The 16,003-nt window shown below is 37.2% G+C and overlaps 2 protein-coding genes across 2 annotated transcripts; both read right to left on the reverse strand.

Moving 5' to 3' along the window:
• Positions 1-4,147: 4,147 nt before the first annotated feature.
• Positions 4,148-4,627, reverse strand: LOC111911609 (uncharacterized). The gene is made up of 2 exons (XM_023907360.1): positions 4,400-4,627; positions 4,148-4,288 (listed from the first exon to the last, which is right to left on the reverse strand). Exons 1-2 carry the CDS (start codon positions 4,625-4,627, stop codon positions 4,148-4,150), a joined length of 369 nt encoding a protein of 122 aa, XP_023763128.1.
• A 2,585-nt stretch (positions 4,628-7,212) lies between these two features.
• Positions 7,213-9,189, reverse strand: LOC111911610 (uncharacterized). Its single transcript, XM_023907361.1, has one exon. The coding sequence runs from the start codon at positions 9,187-9,189 to the stop codon at positions 7,213-7,215; it is 1,977 nt and encodes a 658-aa protein (XP_023763129.1).
• Between the last annotated feature and the right edge of the window lie 6,814 nt (positions 9,190-16,003).

Here is a 16,003-nt window from a genome sequence, read left to right on the forward strand (position 1 = left end):
CCGCAGAGTAGGTTTTCGATGAGACTGCGGTGGGACACTTCTGGGACATTTGACTACAGTGAGGAACACTGTGGTCTGAGGACAAAGATGGAAAGTCCTTTGAAATTTCGGAACCTTCAACAATAATTACGGATGAAGTTTGAGAATTTGAAAGAGTGGTGCCACTGACAGGAGTTTGATCACATGTGTGACTAGAATCCTCGGGCACAATTTCCTCAATGACACAATTATTGCTCAAATTGTGCAATCTACCGAACTGAGTTTTGATATCTTCGGGAAAAGTCTTGTCATTGACAGGGAAATGAAATTCTCTATCAGGAGGGACATACACTCTGTCTTTGTTGAACCGGGGTGAGGAATCCATTATGGTAGGATACCCATTTGACCAACCGCAATTATATGTATTGTCCACGGTTCCATTGTTTACCAAATTTTCAATAGCCTCACTTTCCTTAAACAATTTTTCAATTAAGAGATTCAATCGTACAATTTTTCTCTGAGCTAAATCTCTTTGGTTCAAGGCTATCTCTAACTGGGTTTCACTTAACATTCTAGCATCTTTCTCTAACTCTAGATCCTTCTCTAACATTGCCATCTTAAGTCTCTTGTTATCCAGTCTTCCTCTCACATGGAACATCTCTTGGGACGCAATATTCTTCTCATCTAGGGCTTTGTTATAGTCTGTAAGGACGGTAACACAAGTGTCATTAAGATCATCTATGTAGGGTTGACAGTCATGCATCCTATAATTTAAAGTTTGGATCATGAGTTTTACCTATTCAACGATGCTTAGAGTCCCATCCTTTGCCATGTAGCAGTAGTTTTTGTTCAACATTGCTGACCCATCATCATCCGCAGTGGCCAACATGCAAATTTTCCCTTTTCCCTTAACAATACTGATGGTCTCTTCTTCATCTCCTGATGACCAAATTAGATGGTCTCTTTTAACTTGAGCCACATATGCCCTTTGCTTTTCTTTTTCTTCCAACTCTTGAGCCATTCTAAGATAGAATGCTCTGTCTTTGACTACATTGGCCTTACAATATTTTGCGAAGTGATTTTCTTTATTGCATTTGTGACAAATCACAACATCAGTCATGTCTTCTGATTGAGTACCAGAGTCATTGTTCTGAGGAGACTACGGTACCTCCTTGGGTTGATTGTTCTGAGAGCCTTTAGGATATCGAGAATGGTTGTTCTGAGGACCGAAGTTACGGTTGAATGGAGGTTTGTTGAATTGTTGATTCTTGCGGAAAGAAGAAGGTGGTATGCAGTTGAACTGTTGACTAACCAGAGTAATAGCTTTCTGAAATTCTTCTTCATCATCATACTCAGAATCCACTTCGTATGACTGTGGTGGGGTATCATACGATGAAGAGTAGGGTGACTGCGGTGGAGCTTGTGCTATGAGTGCAAGTGGTCCTCCGAAGTCAGCTCAATCTTTGAGTATAGTGGGTTCTTGTGCTTGAAGTTCTTCATAGAGTTTGTAGAGTGATAAAGAGTGAATCTTCCTGTCACCTTGGACTATCATTTTGGCTGTAGTCCAGTCGTCCTAAGCCATTAAGGAACTGGAGATTGGTTTCATGGTTGCTACGGATGGTACCAACATTTGATAACTTTGTGACTATCAGGTTGAATCTCTTGAAGAAGTCTTCCAAACGTTCACCCGCATGTGCTTTGAATTTGTTGAAGTCGTAAAATGCGGTAGTGAGCTTCTTATCTTGTGCTTGTTCTGAGCCTTCGTATAGGTTTTTGAGTACATCCCAGATCTCTTTTGCTGACTTGCAGTTTATGATAATATCAAAGTTGTCAGGAGCGACACCACAAGAAATTTCATAAAAAGCAACAACATCATTTTCCATTTTATCGAGATCATCCTTGGTAGGACGGCTCATAGTTGGTTTACCTCCTCCTAGTCTGGTTGCCACGCCGTCAGTTTGAACTGGTGTGAGGACTGGAACGTGTGGTCCTTCTTCCACGGATCGCCATACATCTCTACCCAGTCTTTTTAAGTACCTCTCCATTCTTTGTGACCAGTGATGATATTCATTTGCTACCAGTATCGAAGCTCGGTTAAAACCACCAACACTATTGGAGACATTCAGAGATAACGATTGTGCCATTTTGTTTTTTTTGTTTTTTTTTGAGAAATGAGCTTTAGTGGTATAGAAGGCTTAATGAGAAAATCAGAGTTCCGATATTCAAAAAGCAACCACTCTGGCTCTGATACCAATTGTTGAGAGAAAAACTTGGAGACACACTTGAACAAACGTTAGAACAAGTATATTGTGGAATAGAGTTAATCTCAAAGGATCTAAAAGCTCAACAATAATATAGTTAGAGTTAGGAAGTTAGTTGCGGAATTTAAAGAAATATAAATGACAACAGTTGTTATATCAAGAATAGACTTAAGCTGATTCGTAACAAGGAATGCGTTCACTCCAAGTTAATAAGGAAGATCAAACTTAGTGATTAAGTCTTATAGACTTGCTCCGGAGAGAGATTATATTCAGATATGTTTAAGTAGCAGTTGAGAGTAAGAAGAGTAGAAAGATAGAGAAATGAAGAAGATAACTTAGAGAAATATATTCAGAATAAGTTCATAAGTTATCAGTAAGAAGTAAGAAGTAATTGTTTGATACAAGAGAATGAGTCTCTATTTATAGAGACTTTGAACTAGATTAAGACTCTATAAGCAACTGTGCAAGGCATGCTGGATAATAGAGTACATTACATAGGATAAATAAAAGAAATAACTAAGACTGCGGATGAAGACTTGATGACTCCGGATTCTGAGATGGCTGCTGATGGAGAACTGTTGTGGTTGACTGATGATTGCGGTACCTTAGTTCAAGAGGGTCACTTTTATGTCTTACACATGTATTTGATGAGATTGACTGAGCAAACGGAAGGTGAGGATATGTGTCTGGTAATCAAAGGCAATTGAGGACAAGAGTTCCAACATTGGTGTTTGATAACTGACAGCATGGAGATTCAATAACCCTTCCTAACCAATGTTCTTAAAGTGCTTGTGGACACCTTTAAAGATATGAAGGTATTTAAGGGCTTGGATGTGCACAAATCTTTGTACCCATTTTACCCTTTGAATAAGGGTTTCATACAACATCTCTTGTTGATTGGACTAAAAAATTAGACCAAATTCATATGGGTTTTCCATGGGTTGTTGGTCTTGGTCATCATTGGTTTCTTGACCACCCATATGTGAGGTCCCAATTCTAGCCCTTTTTCCATGGGAAGCCATTGTCCAATTCAATTTAAAAAAGTTTTGCACACAATGTAGGACAATTTAAACTCAAGAGTATGCACAAAAATTAGCAATATCACCAAAATCACCAAAATCACCCCAAAATCTAAGTATATGCACAAGTAAAGAGTTGAAACAATTATACCAATTTGTGCTTGAAAATGGTGGTAGGGTGATGTGCAATGCTTTCCCAAACTTTCCCCAAGCTTATCCTACAAGAAATTTCAAGCATTAGGTCGAGATTTGAATACCTGAAAATTCTAGGGTTTGCTCAAATCCCCCAAAATCAGCCATGAAAGGGATGAATTTGAGTTGCAAGACAAAGAAGATGAAGAAAAGAGAAGAATTTCATACCTTGGAGCTTGATTTTTGATGCAAAATTGAGGAAGATTGAGTGATTTTAAGGGTTTTTTTTCAAAGAAGCGGTAAGGGGAGAAGAGGGGTTGCAGGTTTGGGAAAAGAATGCGTTAAAAAATTGAGTTAAAACTTTAAAAACGTCCAGGTCTGTTTTTTGCGTTTACATGGCCCGTGTAAATTAAAGGTAAGCATTTACACGGCCGTGTAAATGAGGTGTCTGATATGGTCTGATCTAGTCGTTTACACGGCCCGTGTAAACTGTAAGCATACGTTTACACGGCCGTGTAAACTTCTGTAAAGGCTAAAAAATTTGATTTTTTTCACTTTTGGGAAATGCAATCAACCAATCCACTACTGCCCGGAAAATGATTTTTTACCCTCTTTAAAGATGAAAAACAATTTGGAAACTTGAAAACGAAGAGAATACAATGAAAAATTAAGAAATGACAGAAATACCCCCAGGTTGCCTCCCGGTTAGCCGCCCGTTTTTAATGTCGTTGGCTCGACTTGGACCCCAACTATTTGTCAATCTTGGTACTTTGGATCCATTACTTCCTCTACTTCTTCATTTTTGACTTGAAATCCTTCATAATAAGGCTTCAAACGGTGACCATATACCTTAAAGATCTTCTCGGTTTTTTCACTTGTGATTTCTATTGCACCATGCTCAAAAACATTAGTTACAACAAATGGTCCCACCCAACAGGACCTTAATTTACCAGGAATCAATTTAAAACGAAAATGGTAAAGTAGTACCTTTTGACATTTTTGAAATACCTTGCGTGTAATCATCTTGTCATGGTATGCTTTGGTCCTTTCTTTGTAAAGAACCTCATTCTCATAGGCTTCATTACGGATCTCCTCAAGTTCTTGTATGTCCAACTTCCTCTTCTTTCCTGATTCACTTAGATCCATGTTGAACTGCTTGATCGCCCAGTAAGCTCTATGCTCCAACTCAATGGGTAATCTACATGGCTTCCCAAACACAATGCGGTATGGAGACATTCCAATTGGAGTTTTGTATGCAGTGCGGTGCGCTCGCGAAGCATCATCAAGGCGTGTACTCTAATCTTTCTTTGTTGTATTCACAGTTTTCTCCAAAATACCCTTGATTTGTCGGTTGCTCACTTCGGCTTGTCCATTTGTTTGTGGGTGGTATGTTGTGGAAACTTTATGAGTAACACCATATTTCTTCAAAACACTCCCGAGCATATGATTGCAAAAAGGTGTACCACGATCACTGATCAAGGCCTTTGGAACACCAAATCTGGAAAAAATGTTAGCCTTCAAGAAATCTATCATAACTTTTGAATCGTTAGTACGTGTAGCTTTTGCTTCCACCCATTTGGAAACATAATCTACAGTCAAAAGTATATAAGTAAAACCCGAAGATGATGGAAAAGGTCCCATGGAATCAATGGCCCAAACATCAAAAATTTCACAAACTAAAATGGGATTTAGGGGCATTTGATTCTTTGAGCTTAAAGAGCTCATCCGTTGACATTTATCACTGCTTGAACAAAAGACATAAGAGTCATGGAAAATACTTGGCCAGTAAAATCCACTCTCTAATACTTTTCTTGCAGTCCTTTAAGGACCAAAATGCCCTCAACAAGCATAAGAGTGACAGAATGTTAAGATAGAAAGTACCTCATGTTGATCCACACATCGTCTAATCATTTGGTCAGCACAGTATTTCCACAAATGTGGCTCATCCCAAACATACCTCTTGGCTTCTTTCTTGATCTTGTCTTTTTGCCATCGAGTCAAATCTGGTGGAAACTGATTTGTGAAGATGTAGTTCACAATATCGGCATACCATGGGGCAACTTTTGCTGAAAATAAGTTCTCATCAGAAAATGCATCATGAATGGGAGTCGAGTCATCAGGAGAAACAATTTGGCTAAGATGATCAGCTACAAGGTTTGACTTTTTGCTTTTGTCCGTGATTTCAATATCAAACTCTTGAAAGAGTAATACCCATAGAATGAGTCTAGGCTTCGAATCCTTCTTTGCAAGTATATATCTAATTGCTGCATGATCAGAATAAACAATAACTTTAGAACCTAGCAAATATTGACGAAATTTATCTAAAGCAAAGAAAATAGAAAGCAATTTTTTTTTTCAGTTGTTGAGTAGTTGGCTTGTGCATTATCAAGTGTTTTCGAGGCATAATAAATGACATTAGGAACTCGATCTTTTCTTTGCCCCAACACTGCACCAACTGCATGATTACTGGCATCACACATGATTTCAAAAGGCATACTCCAATTCGGCGATTGAAATATTGGTGCTGATATTAACAACTTATTCAACTGATCAAAAGCTTGCTTGCACTCCTTGGAAAATTCAAATTCTACATCTTTTTGTAGGAGCTCACACATGGGACGGGATATCTTGGAAAAATCTTTGATGAACCTTCTATAAAAACCCGCATGACCAAGAAACGAACGTACCTCACGAACACAAGTAGGATAAGGTAAAGACTTAATGACATCAGTTTTTGCTTTGTCTACCTCTAACCCCTTAGAAGACACAACATGACCAAGTATAAGACCCTTATCAACCATAAAATGACACTTTTCATAATTCAAAACAAGGTTGGTCTCAATACGTCTTTGTAAAATCTTTTTCAAATTGCCCAAACACTCATGAAAAGAATTACCATAAACTGTGAAATCGTCCATAAAAAGTTCAATGATCTCCTCAACATACTCTGAAAAAATACTTACCATGCACCTTTGAAAAGTGGCTGGAGCATTGCAAAGTCCAAAAGGCATCCGCCTATATGCAAATGTTCCGAAGGGACATGTGAAAGTGGTTTTTTCTTGATCCTCGGGTGCAACGGGTATTTGATGAAAACCGGAATACCCATCCAAGAAACAATAATGTGTTTTTCGCGCTAACCTTTCCAGCATTTGATCAATGAAGGGAAGTGGGAAATGATCTTTCTGAGTTGAGGAATTGAGTCTTCTATAATCAATGCAGACTCTCCACCCGTTTTGCACACGGGTGGGGACTAATTCACCTTGGTCATTTTTTGTAACAGTAATACCTGTCTTTTTGGGTACAACTTGGACTGGACTTACCCACTTGCTATCCGATATGGGATAGATCATCCCCGCATTCAACAACTTTAAAATCTCCTTTTTAACAACCTCCATCATTGAAGGATTCAAACGCCTTTGAGCTTCTTGGGAAGGATTTTAATCTTCTTCCATAAGGATCTTGTGCATGCAAAGCGAAGGACTTAGCCCTTTGATGTCGGCTATAGTCCACCCAATAGCTTACTTATACTCCTTCAAGGTGGTGACAAGCTCTTCTTGTTCTTGTGTTGACAACTTTGTGGAGATGATCGCTGGTAAAGTCTCTTTCTCTCCAAGATACGCGTACTTGAGATGCTCGGGTAAAGTTTTAAGTTCCAATTCCGGTGCCTGCACAATAGAAGGAACAAGTTTCTCATTAGACATCAATACTTTCAGTTTTGGAACATCAAACCTCATTTTCTTCTTTTCATCCATTCAAGATACAACTTCCAAAATCTCTTCTTCAATTTTTAAATTGCTTGGCAAGTTTTTCCACTCTTTCCTTTAAAGATTCCTGTCTAAAATGAGAGCTAGCACATCAAGATTAGACAAATCAAAACACTCTTTAGTTAATGGTTCAATAACATCCACGAAATTCAAGGATGAAATATCACTTGGATATCTCATAGCATCATAGATGTTAAAATTTATCACTTCCCCATCAAATTCCATGGACAATGTACCATCATAAACATCAATTTTTGTCCTGGCTGTTTTCAAAAAGGGTATTCCTAGAAGAATTGAACTTAAATTTGGTGAGTCATCATCATCCATATCAAGGACATAAAAATCTGCTGGAAATACTAATTCATTCACTTGGACTAACACATCTTCTAGTACACCTTTTGGGTGTACTAAAGATCGAGCAGCCAATTGAATGATCACCCCGGTCTTCTTCAATGTGCCAATATTTAAGGTTTTGAAAACAGAATATGTCAAAACATTGATAGAAGCTCCAAGGTCTAGCATAGCTCGTGGAACATAAAGATTACCTAACTTACAAGGAACCGTGAAAACATCTGTATCCTTACATTTTTGAGGTAATCTTTTCTGTAACACTGTAGACACATTTTCACCTACTTTAACAGTTTCATTCCGTTTCAACCTTTTCTTAGAGGTGCATAATTCCTTAAGGAATTTAGCATACCTAGGGACTTGTTTGATGGCATCAATAAGAGGAATATTTACCCCAACCGTTATGAACATCTCCATGATTTCATTGTCTTCCCTTTCACGCTTTGACTTGTTTAACCTTGTTGGAAATGGAGGAGGAGTGACTTTTGCTTTAATAGGAACTTGCTTTGAAGGTGTTTTTGACTTCTCTTCTGCTTTCTCTAGCTCCATCTTTTCTTCTTCAATCATCTTACGACCTTCATATTCTTTGCGATTTCTCAAAGTGATGACACATGCACTATGCTTTGGATTCTTTTCGGTTTGTGCGGGTAGTTTGCCTTGTGACTCCAATTTACTCACAAAAGTGGCGAGTTGAGTCATTTGTTGTTCCAAAGTCTTGATAATCGCCTTGGTTTCATTTTGGAATGTTTGAGTACTTGTGGCTAAACTCTTGACAATGTCTTCTAAAGACATTCCCGATCTACTTGAACTACTTCCTTGTTGCTTGTTTTGAGGTTGGAATTGAGATTGATGAGGATGTTGATTTGGTTGGAAATGTGGTTGATAATTTTGTTGGTGATGCATCTGATTTTGAAATGGAGGTCTTGGTTGATAATATGGTTGTCTTGGCTGAAAATTGGCATTAGGTTGATGCCAATTTGGATTGCTTCTTGGCTGAAAGTTTCCTTGTTGTTGACTTGAAAATCCCATAGCTTGAACCGACTCTACATCTTCTTGTAACATTGGGCACATGTCAGTAGGGTGTCCAACTTGTGTATAAATACCACAAGGTCTAACAGTTGATGGTGGTACACCCTTGTCTTTTTCAAGCATCATCACTACTTTAGTCAACTCAGAAAGCTGACTCTCAATTTTTGGGGTAGAGATTTCTTTCACTCCTCTTGGTGCATCACTATACCATTCTTCTTCTTGTGTTGTATGCTTGGACTCTTCTGCCATGTTCTTGATAAGAGCTTTGATTTCCGTTGGAGTTTTATCATCTATGGATCCACCACTTGATGCATTGAGTAATCTCCTATCGCAAGATGACATTCCCTCACAAAAATATTGCAACAACTGATACTCAAAAATCCCATGTTTTGGACATATTGAACACAACTTCTTGAACCGTTCCCAATAAGAATGCAAAGCTTCTCTCTTTTGTTGCTTGATACCAATGATTTCCCTGTGTAAGGCTGAAGCTCTCATCTCTGGAAAATATTTTTCCAAAAACATCCTTGCAAGTTCATTCCATGTTGTGACTGACCCCGGTGGTAAGTCATACAACCATTCCTTAGCTGAATCTTGTAATGCAAAGAGGAATGCCCTTAATTTGATTTGATCTTCTGTGACTTCATGTGGCTTCATACCCACATAGACAACATGAAATTCCTTAAGGAATTTATGTGGGTCTTCATTCTCAAGACCACGGAATGAGGGTAACAAATGGATGAGTCTAGACTTGAGTTAAAAGTTGATTGCTACAGGGTAATTTATGCACAAAGGTTGTTGGGTGACATCTTGAGTGGCCCACTGTCTAAAGGTGTGTTCAGGTGGTGGATTTGGAGGATTTTGGCCATGGTTGTCTCCCATGGTAGGAGTAAGGATAAAGGTTTCAGATTCGGGTAAAGGTGAAGATGGTGGGGGTAGGCCTGTCAAAAAAACCAAAACCTGTTCTACCCACCCGACCCGTTCCGAATTCGGGTAGAATGGGTCGGGTAGAACGGGTAACGGGTATGAACATTTGGGTAATAGGTTAACCCGATAATAATATAGGTCGGGTTTTAGGTATGAATATTTATTTTCGGGTATACCCGAATACCCGAATTCGTTTTTTAAATAATATCAAATATACAATGCAGTCATGTACGCACACTTCAAACAAAACAAAACTTTTCGTTTCCATCTTATGAACGACGGCACGACAGTCGACGCAAACTTGCAAAGGGAATACGACGTTGAAGCTGAAGTCCTGAACCATCATCACAATTCTCAGTTTCTCTCTATCGCACGTAATGGAATTAAAAAAGTAAATAACATATTATAATGATTTGTATTGATATTATAGATGTACTTGTTAATTGTATGAAGTATTTTCCTACCCAATTCTTTATTAAACCAATCAACATGTAAAAAAAATATCAATAAGTGTCATTTAAGAAATTTTTGGGTATACCCGATAATTACCCGACCCGACCTCAAACCCAAATACCCGAAACCCGAAAACCCGAATTACAATATAGGTCGGGTATCGGGTAATATTTTATTAAGGAAATACCCGTTCTATCCGACCCGTTCTACCCGAAACCCGAATATTTTACCCGTTCGACACCCCTAGGTGGGGGTGGTACTTTTAGGTGTTGGTGAAGATGTGTTTGATGGATTTGATGAAGAAGCTCCGGATTGTTGTTGTTTCTTTAAAAGTCTGGCTTGCTCCCTTCTTTGTTTTGCAGATTTCTCTAACTCTAAATCAAGTGGTAAACATGTACCTGTGAGAAAAGATCTTGGCATAAACAATTAATACTACCATATCCCCGACAACGATGCCAATTTTTTTGGTTGTCAAACCAACAAATAATGTGATAAAATAATAACAATAAAACCCAAATCACTGCTATTTCATACACTAAAGATAGTATAGAGTAAGCAGGGTTGGTCCACAGGAATACGAGACTTCTTATTTAACCATATTCTAACAAATTATACAAATAATATTAAAATGGGGGTTATGTTTAAACTAAAATTAAAATTCATAAGAAATAAAATTGAAAACAAAATTCAGTAAAAGAAATGCATTTCTGATTCTAATTCCTACACATGTATTATGTTTAAAGATGTAATATAATTATGACTCATGTTTTTGTCTAGGTTGGTAATTTAGATATTAATATACTCTAATATCTGAGTTGACAAAAGTATTTTATTCAAAACATGCTCTTCAAATAAAAATTCTTTTAATTGATTCAATTCAAATAAGTTCTAGCATCAAATCATTGAAGGACATTGAGTTCTTGCAACAATTACCAACAATGTTCAAAATTCCTCTTAAGCTTGGGATAATGAACATTTAATCTTTGATTACACTTATTTTGATTTAAATTCAACCAATCAAGTGTATGTTATTATCAAATCATAAAACATATACGGATTTTATAATTTGATTAACTAGATTCAATGGAACCCTAGTTCACTGATCAAGTGAAAAAGAGAATCAATCAAACACATAATTAAGATCAAATCAAAGATTACTAGATATTAAACATAAGTCAAATGTAAATTACATCCTAATAACACATACTTAAGAATTCAGAATCAGAAATGAAATAGAAATCAGCCACACATGTATAAGTTAAACTACAATTCAACAAGTTTAATCCTCAATTCGACTTACAAAGTGCAAATTAAAGTGTTTCCAAATGTTTATCCACTTCCCAAATCTCCCCAAAATCCTTTTCTTCTCCCAAAATACGACTTAACTTCTCCTGGAAGTGGCTGTCTTCTTTTTACAAATGATTCAACTGTTTTAAAATTGGCGACACATTTACACGGCCCATGTAAATTATAACTGACCATTTACACGACCGTGTAAATACAAAAAGTAAATTGCTCATGAGTATGCGTTTACACGGCTCGTGTAAACTCAAAGCTTTCATTTACATGGCCGTGGAAATATCTGTAAAGTCAAAATCTTCATTTTCTTCTTAACTTCCTCCTCAATGCTCCAATGGTCCCGGAACTTCATCCACATCTTTTATTCATCATCTCAACTAATATTCTTCCTTCAAAAGTTCCTGAAATATCACAAAAGTGTGTGAATGGAGTTGCATCATGAAAAATCCCGAAAAATATTCAAAATGCATGAGTTTAAACCTAAATGCAATGCACTTTTTTGGATTAAAACTACAAAATGGATGCATGAAATGCACCTAATAATCATATGCATTGAACATGCTTCACTAATGTTTGGTTTACCTGTTCTGCCACTTTGTTTTGTTATAGTGTTAGCTGTACAGTGTGATGTCTCATTGTACCAAATATTTTGTAGAAGTTGTCAAATGAAGCCTTGCAGAACTCCAACCCATTTTCTATTTTGAGCGACCTGACATGGTTGCCATTATTTTTCTCAACTATCATCTTCCACTCCTTGAACCGCCTAAACATTTCATCTTCATACTTTGTCTTCATAAAATACACCTAGGTCTTCCTTGAATAATTATCGATAAAATTCATAAATTATTGACATCCATCATGCGACTTCATAGGAGAGGAACCCCATACATCTGAGTGAACACACTAGAAAATCTCATTGCTTGAGTGATGAACCAAACTGAACTTCACCCTAATTTATATCTCTTGAACACATGCTTCACCGGTTTTAGCATTTCCAGTTGCATCTCCACCAAACAAACCCTTGTTGCTCACATGTCCCAAATTATGATGCCACAACTTTCTTTCATCATCATACTGATCCAAGGATTAGGACACAATCACCTTTCTCCCAGCCGTACAACTACCCAAGATATAAATCCCATGAGGATTCATCTTTCCCTTCATAACTACAAGAGAACCCATTGGAGACTCTTAACCAGTCACCCTTTCTAGAATACTTCAATCCATCCTTAACCAGTTTGCTAACTATACAATTATGCATCTTGATCTGCACCATGCCACTGCCCTCAATACTGCTCACGCAATCATCACGCATCTTGAATGTGCCATTCCACTATTTGAAGGAGTCGAACCAATCATGATTGCATGCCATATGATAGGATGCTCTAGATTCCAAGACCCAAGCATCAATAGAACTAGATGTACATACTGTTAAAGCTTCACCATCATCCCATTCATGAAAATTTCCTTAAACGACAACAACATTGTTGTTTCTTGGTCCAATACAATTATTCACTTTCTTCAAAAATGTACAATATCTTCTGAAGTGCCTCTTATACTTGCAGTTATAACATTTTATGTTGTCTTTAGATTCAGAATTTGACTTCCCTTTGTAACCTCCACCTCTATCAGATGTTCTTCTTATGCCTGCGAACAAACCAGAACCGGAAACTTCTTCTCCAACTGAAACTTTTCTTTTTCAGTTCCTTAGACATTAAAAATCCTTCACATCATTCACAATGATCGTTGTCCTACCATACAACATGGTATCAACGAAATTCTCATAAAAATTTGGCAGTGAACATAAGAGGATACGTGCTTGATCTTCATCTTCAATCTTTCCATTCACACCTTTTAAGTCCAAGATGATCATATTGAAGCTATCCACATCATCCTTCACTTGGGTGCTTTCTAACATCCTAAGAGTGTACAAATGTTTCTTATGGTATAGCGTGTTCGTTAGAGAATCATTCCGATACTTGTCAAAAAAATTCTCCCAAAGCTCATTTGCACTTGTTTGTTGCACAAATTTTATAAGTACTTCATGTGTCAACCTCAATAGAGTTATGATATGCGCTCTTGTTAGAATACACACCTTCCTTTCAGCCGCCATGACCTTTGGTAGTTTCGCATCTCCTTCCAGTACTGCTACACATATTTGTTGAACTAAAAGAGCCTTCATCTTCACCTTACACAAAGTGAAATCATTCAAACCATTGAAATTCTCCAAATCGAACTTGTAAGATACCATCTTCAATCAACAAAACACCAATCGCAACTCTGATACCACTTGTTAGGGAAACATATGATACTTGTCAAGAATTAAAACAAATATGATGCCACTTGCTAAGTTCTGATGACCCTTGTTAGGAAGTAATGTGGATAACACATGAAGCCAAAAGCACACAAAGTCACAACATTTATATGGTTTATCAAGGTGACCTACGTCCACATGCATGAGGAGAGTATTGTTATTTATAAATTTCTCAAATAGAGATCACAAGTACAAGTAGTAAAGTGTTGTCCTACTCACTAAGGATACAAAAGACACAAAACACATGACTTAGCATGCATCCATATTTGAGGGATCAGACCTGAAACCTTAATAGTCCAAGCCCATTAGCCCATTAGCCCATAAAACCATAAATGGTGTCAACCAATCACAATTCTCCTTGCATCAATTTCTAGAACATTCATCCTTACATGAGCATCAATAACTCACATGATGGAGCATAACTATCATAGTTTCACATCATTATGCAAGAGTCGCACATCAAGATCACCATGGCATATCAACCATCATTGGGGCACATAAGGGAATAATCCTTAAGCATCTTTAACTTCTGAGCTTCCTTGAACAATATTTAACATCATAAGGGACTTCGTAACATATAACTCATCAAGGGATACCTTGGCATATCAAGGAAGCAAGTGGTGCAACCTTGCATCAAGATGATGCATCAGGCATGTGGATGGCATATCTTGGTCAAGAGATGGTGCATCCTCTCCAAGGTTAGCACATTCTCTTCCAAGTTGGTGTATCTAGACTCCAAATTGGAACATCCTCTCCATAATGACACATCCACCTCATGAATGGTATATCTTGTCATTTGGTGGCATATCATGCAAGTTAGTGGCATATCCTATCACTTGATGGCATATCATGTCACTTGGTGGCATATCAAGTCACTTGGTGGGATATAAAGTTTCAGTAGTGGCGCACCTTGACTTTTAAGTGGCGAAACCAAGCATAGGATGCCCATATTGATCACAGATGACATATCCATGCACCATAGTGCTACATACCCCATTTTAGAAGATTAGTTCCTTTTTTAGTTTATCCGTTCATTTGTCAGGAGAACTATCCCTTTCTCAGATGATCTGTTCCTTTTTCACATGGTCCATAAACCGAAAGTTCTCGATTGAGTTCCAAATGCTCCGTTGAACTCAAATGCTCCATACGAATGCTCCAAGTGCTCCATTGAGTTCCAAGTGATCCAATGAGTCGGTAATGGAGATTGTGGAGTATCTAGGAATGACTCTGTCCAAGAGAGCTCGATGAAAGATTTTTTTCGCAGCCAAACATGATACAATCTAGAAAAAATATCTTTTAATCTTCATTGTCATTTTCAAACTTTTATCTTTTATCCATTTTCACGTATTTTCTTGTATAAACAACAAAAAGCTAAGATGTAGACTTTCCATTATAAATTTTAGACTTTGAATTTTGAACAATCAACTTCCACTTTCATGTTTTGCTTGTATCTTTTTGTCCAGTAGCTGAAGTGTTTCCACGAATGCATAATGAACTTAATGGACTTGAACTTACATTTTATTAGCCTTTTTAATCTTGCAATGTGATTTGCTCCACTTGATCCTCTTTTGCATATGAAATTGGTTGCTAAATCTTTTTATCTTTAATGTTTGAACTATGAACAACAAAATCTAGACATTTTTACAATTAGAACATTCATGACAAAACTTGTTTGCGTGAACAAAATCCGTCAATTCCATATTAAAAACAAATATGGACTTCATGTAAATGAAGTACACCGCACCGCCAATACATTTTAAAAATCATTTGGAATTAATAAAAAGAAGTGCAACTCTCATCATCTCGTCAAAGAATAAGGGATGAGGAACCTACCAAAGCAGGTCGTACATGCTTTAACAAGTTAAATAAATTCTGCCAATTCATTATAAAAAGAATTTGGACTTCATGAAAAGAAGACCAAATTCTACCAAAAATTGTGGAATAGGTGGTAGGAACCTATAAAGCACAGGTTGCACTTGAAATAACAAGCAAAATAAAATTGTCAATTCAATTGCAAAGCACAACATTTTATAATTTGATTTTCCTAAAACAAAAACCAACTCCCACCACCCCATTTAATAAGCGGAGGGGAACTTGAGAAACTCAAGTTGCACTTATGATGACACGTGGTGATGCAAGCCATTAATTAATATTAAAAAGCTACATTTAGATTTCATGAGATGAAAACCAACTCCTACCAATACCCGTCGAATAGGTGTTGAGAACCTAAGAAACTTAGGCAAAATTGTAAAAACAAGTTAATGAGCCGTCAATTTGGATGAAAACTTTAAACTTCATAAAAGGAAGCCAAACTCCCACCAACCCATCAAATAGGTGATGAGGGACCCACCAAAGCACTTCAATCCCAATAGAATGGGACAAAATAACATCAACCTAGAGAATTTGAAATCCATCACGTAATTTAACATAAATTTGTCTTTTTATACTGAATAACCATGTAAAAATTTTAAAACTGTG

The sequence above is a fragment of the Lactuca sativa genome, chromosome 3, assembly GCF_002870075.4.
Source record: "Lactuca sativa cultivar Salinas chromosome 3, Lsat_Salinas_v11, whole genome shotgun sequence".
Lineage (NCBI taxonomy): Eukaryota > Viridiplantae > Streptophyta > Magnoliopsida > Asterales > Asteraceae > Lactuca > Lactuca sativa.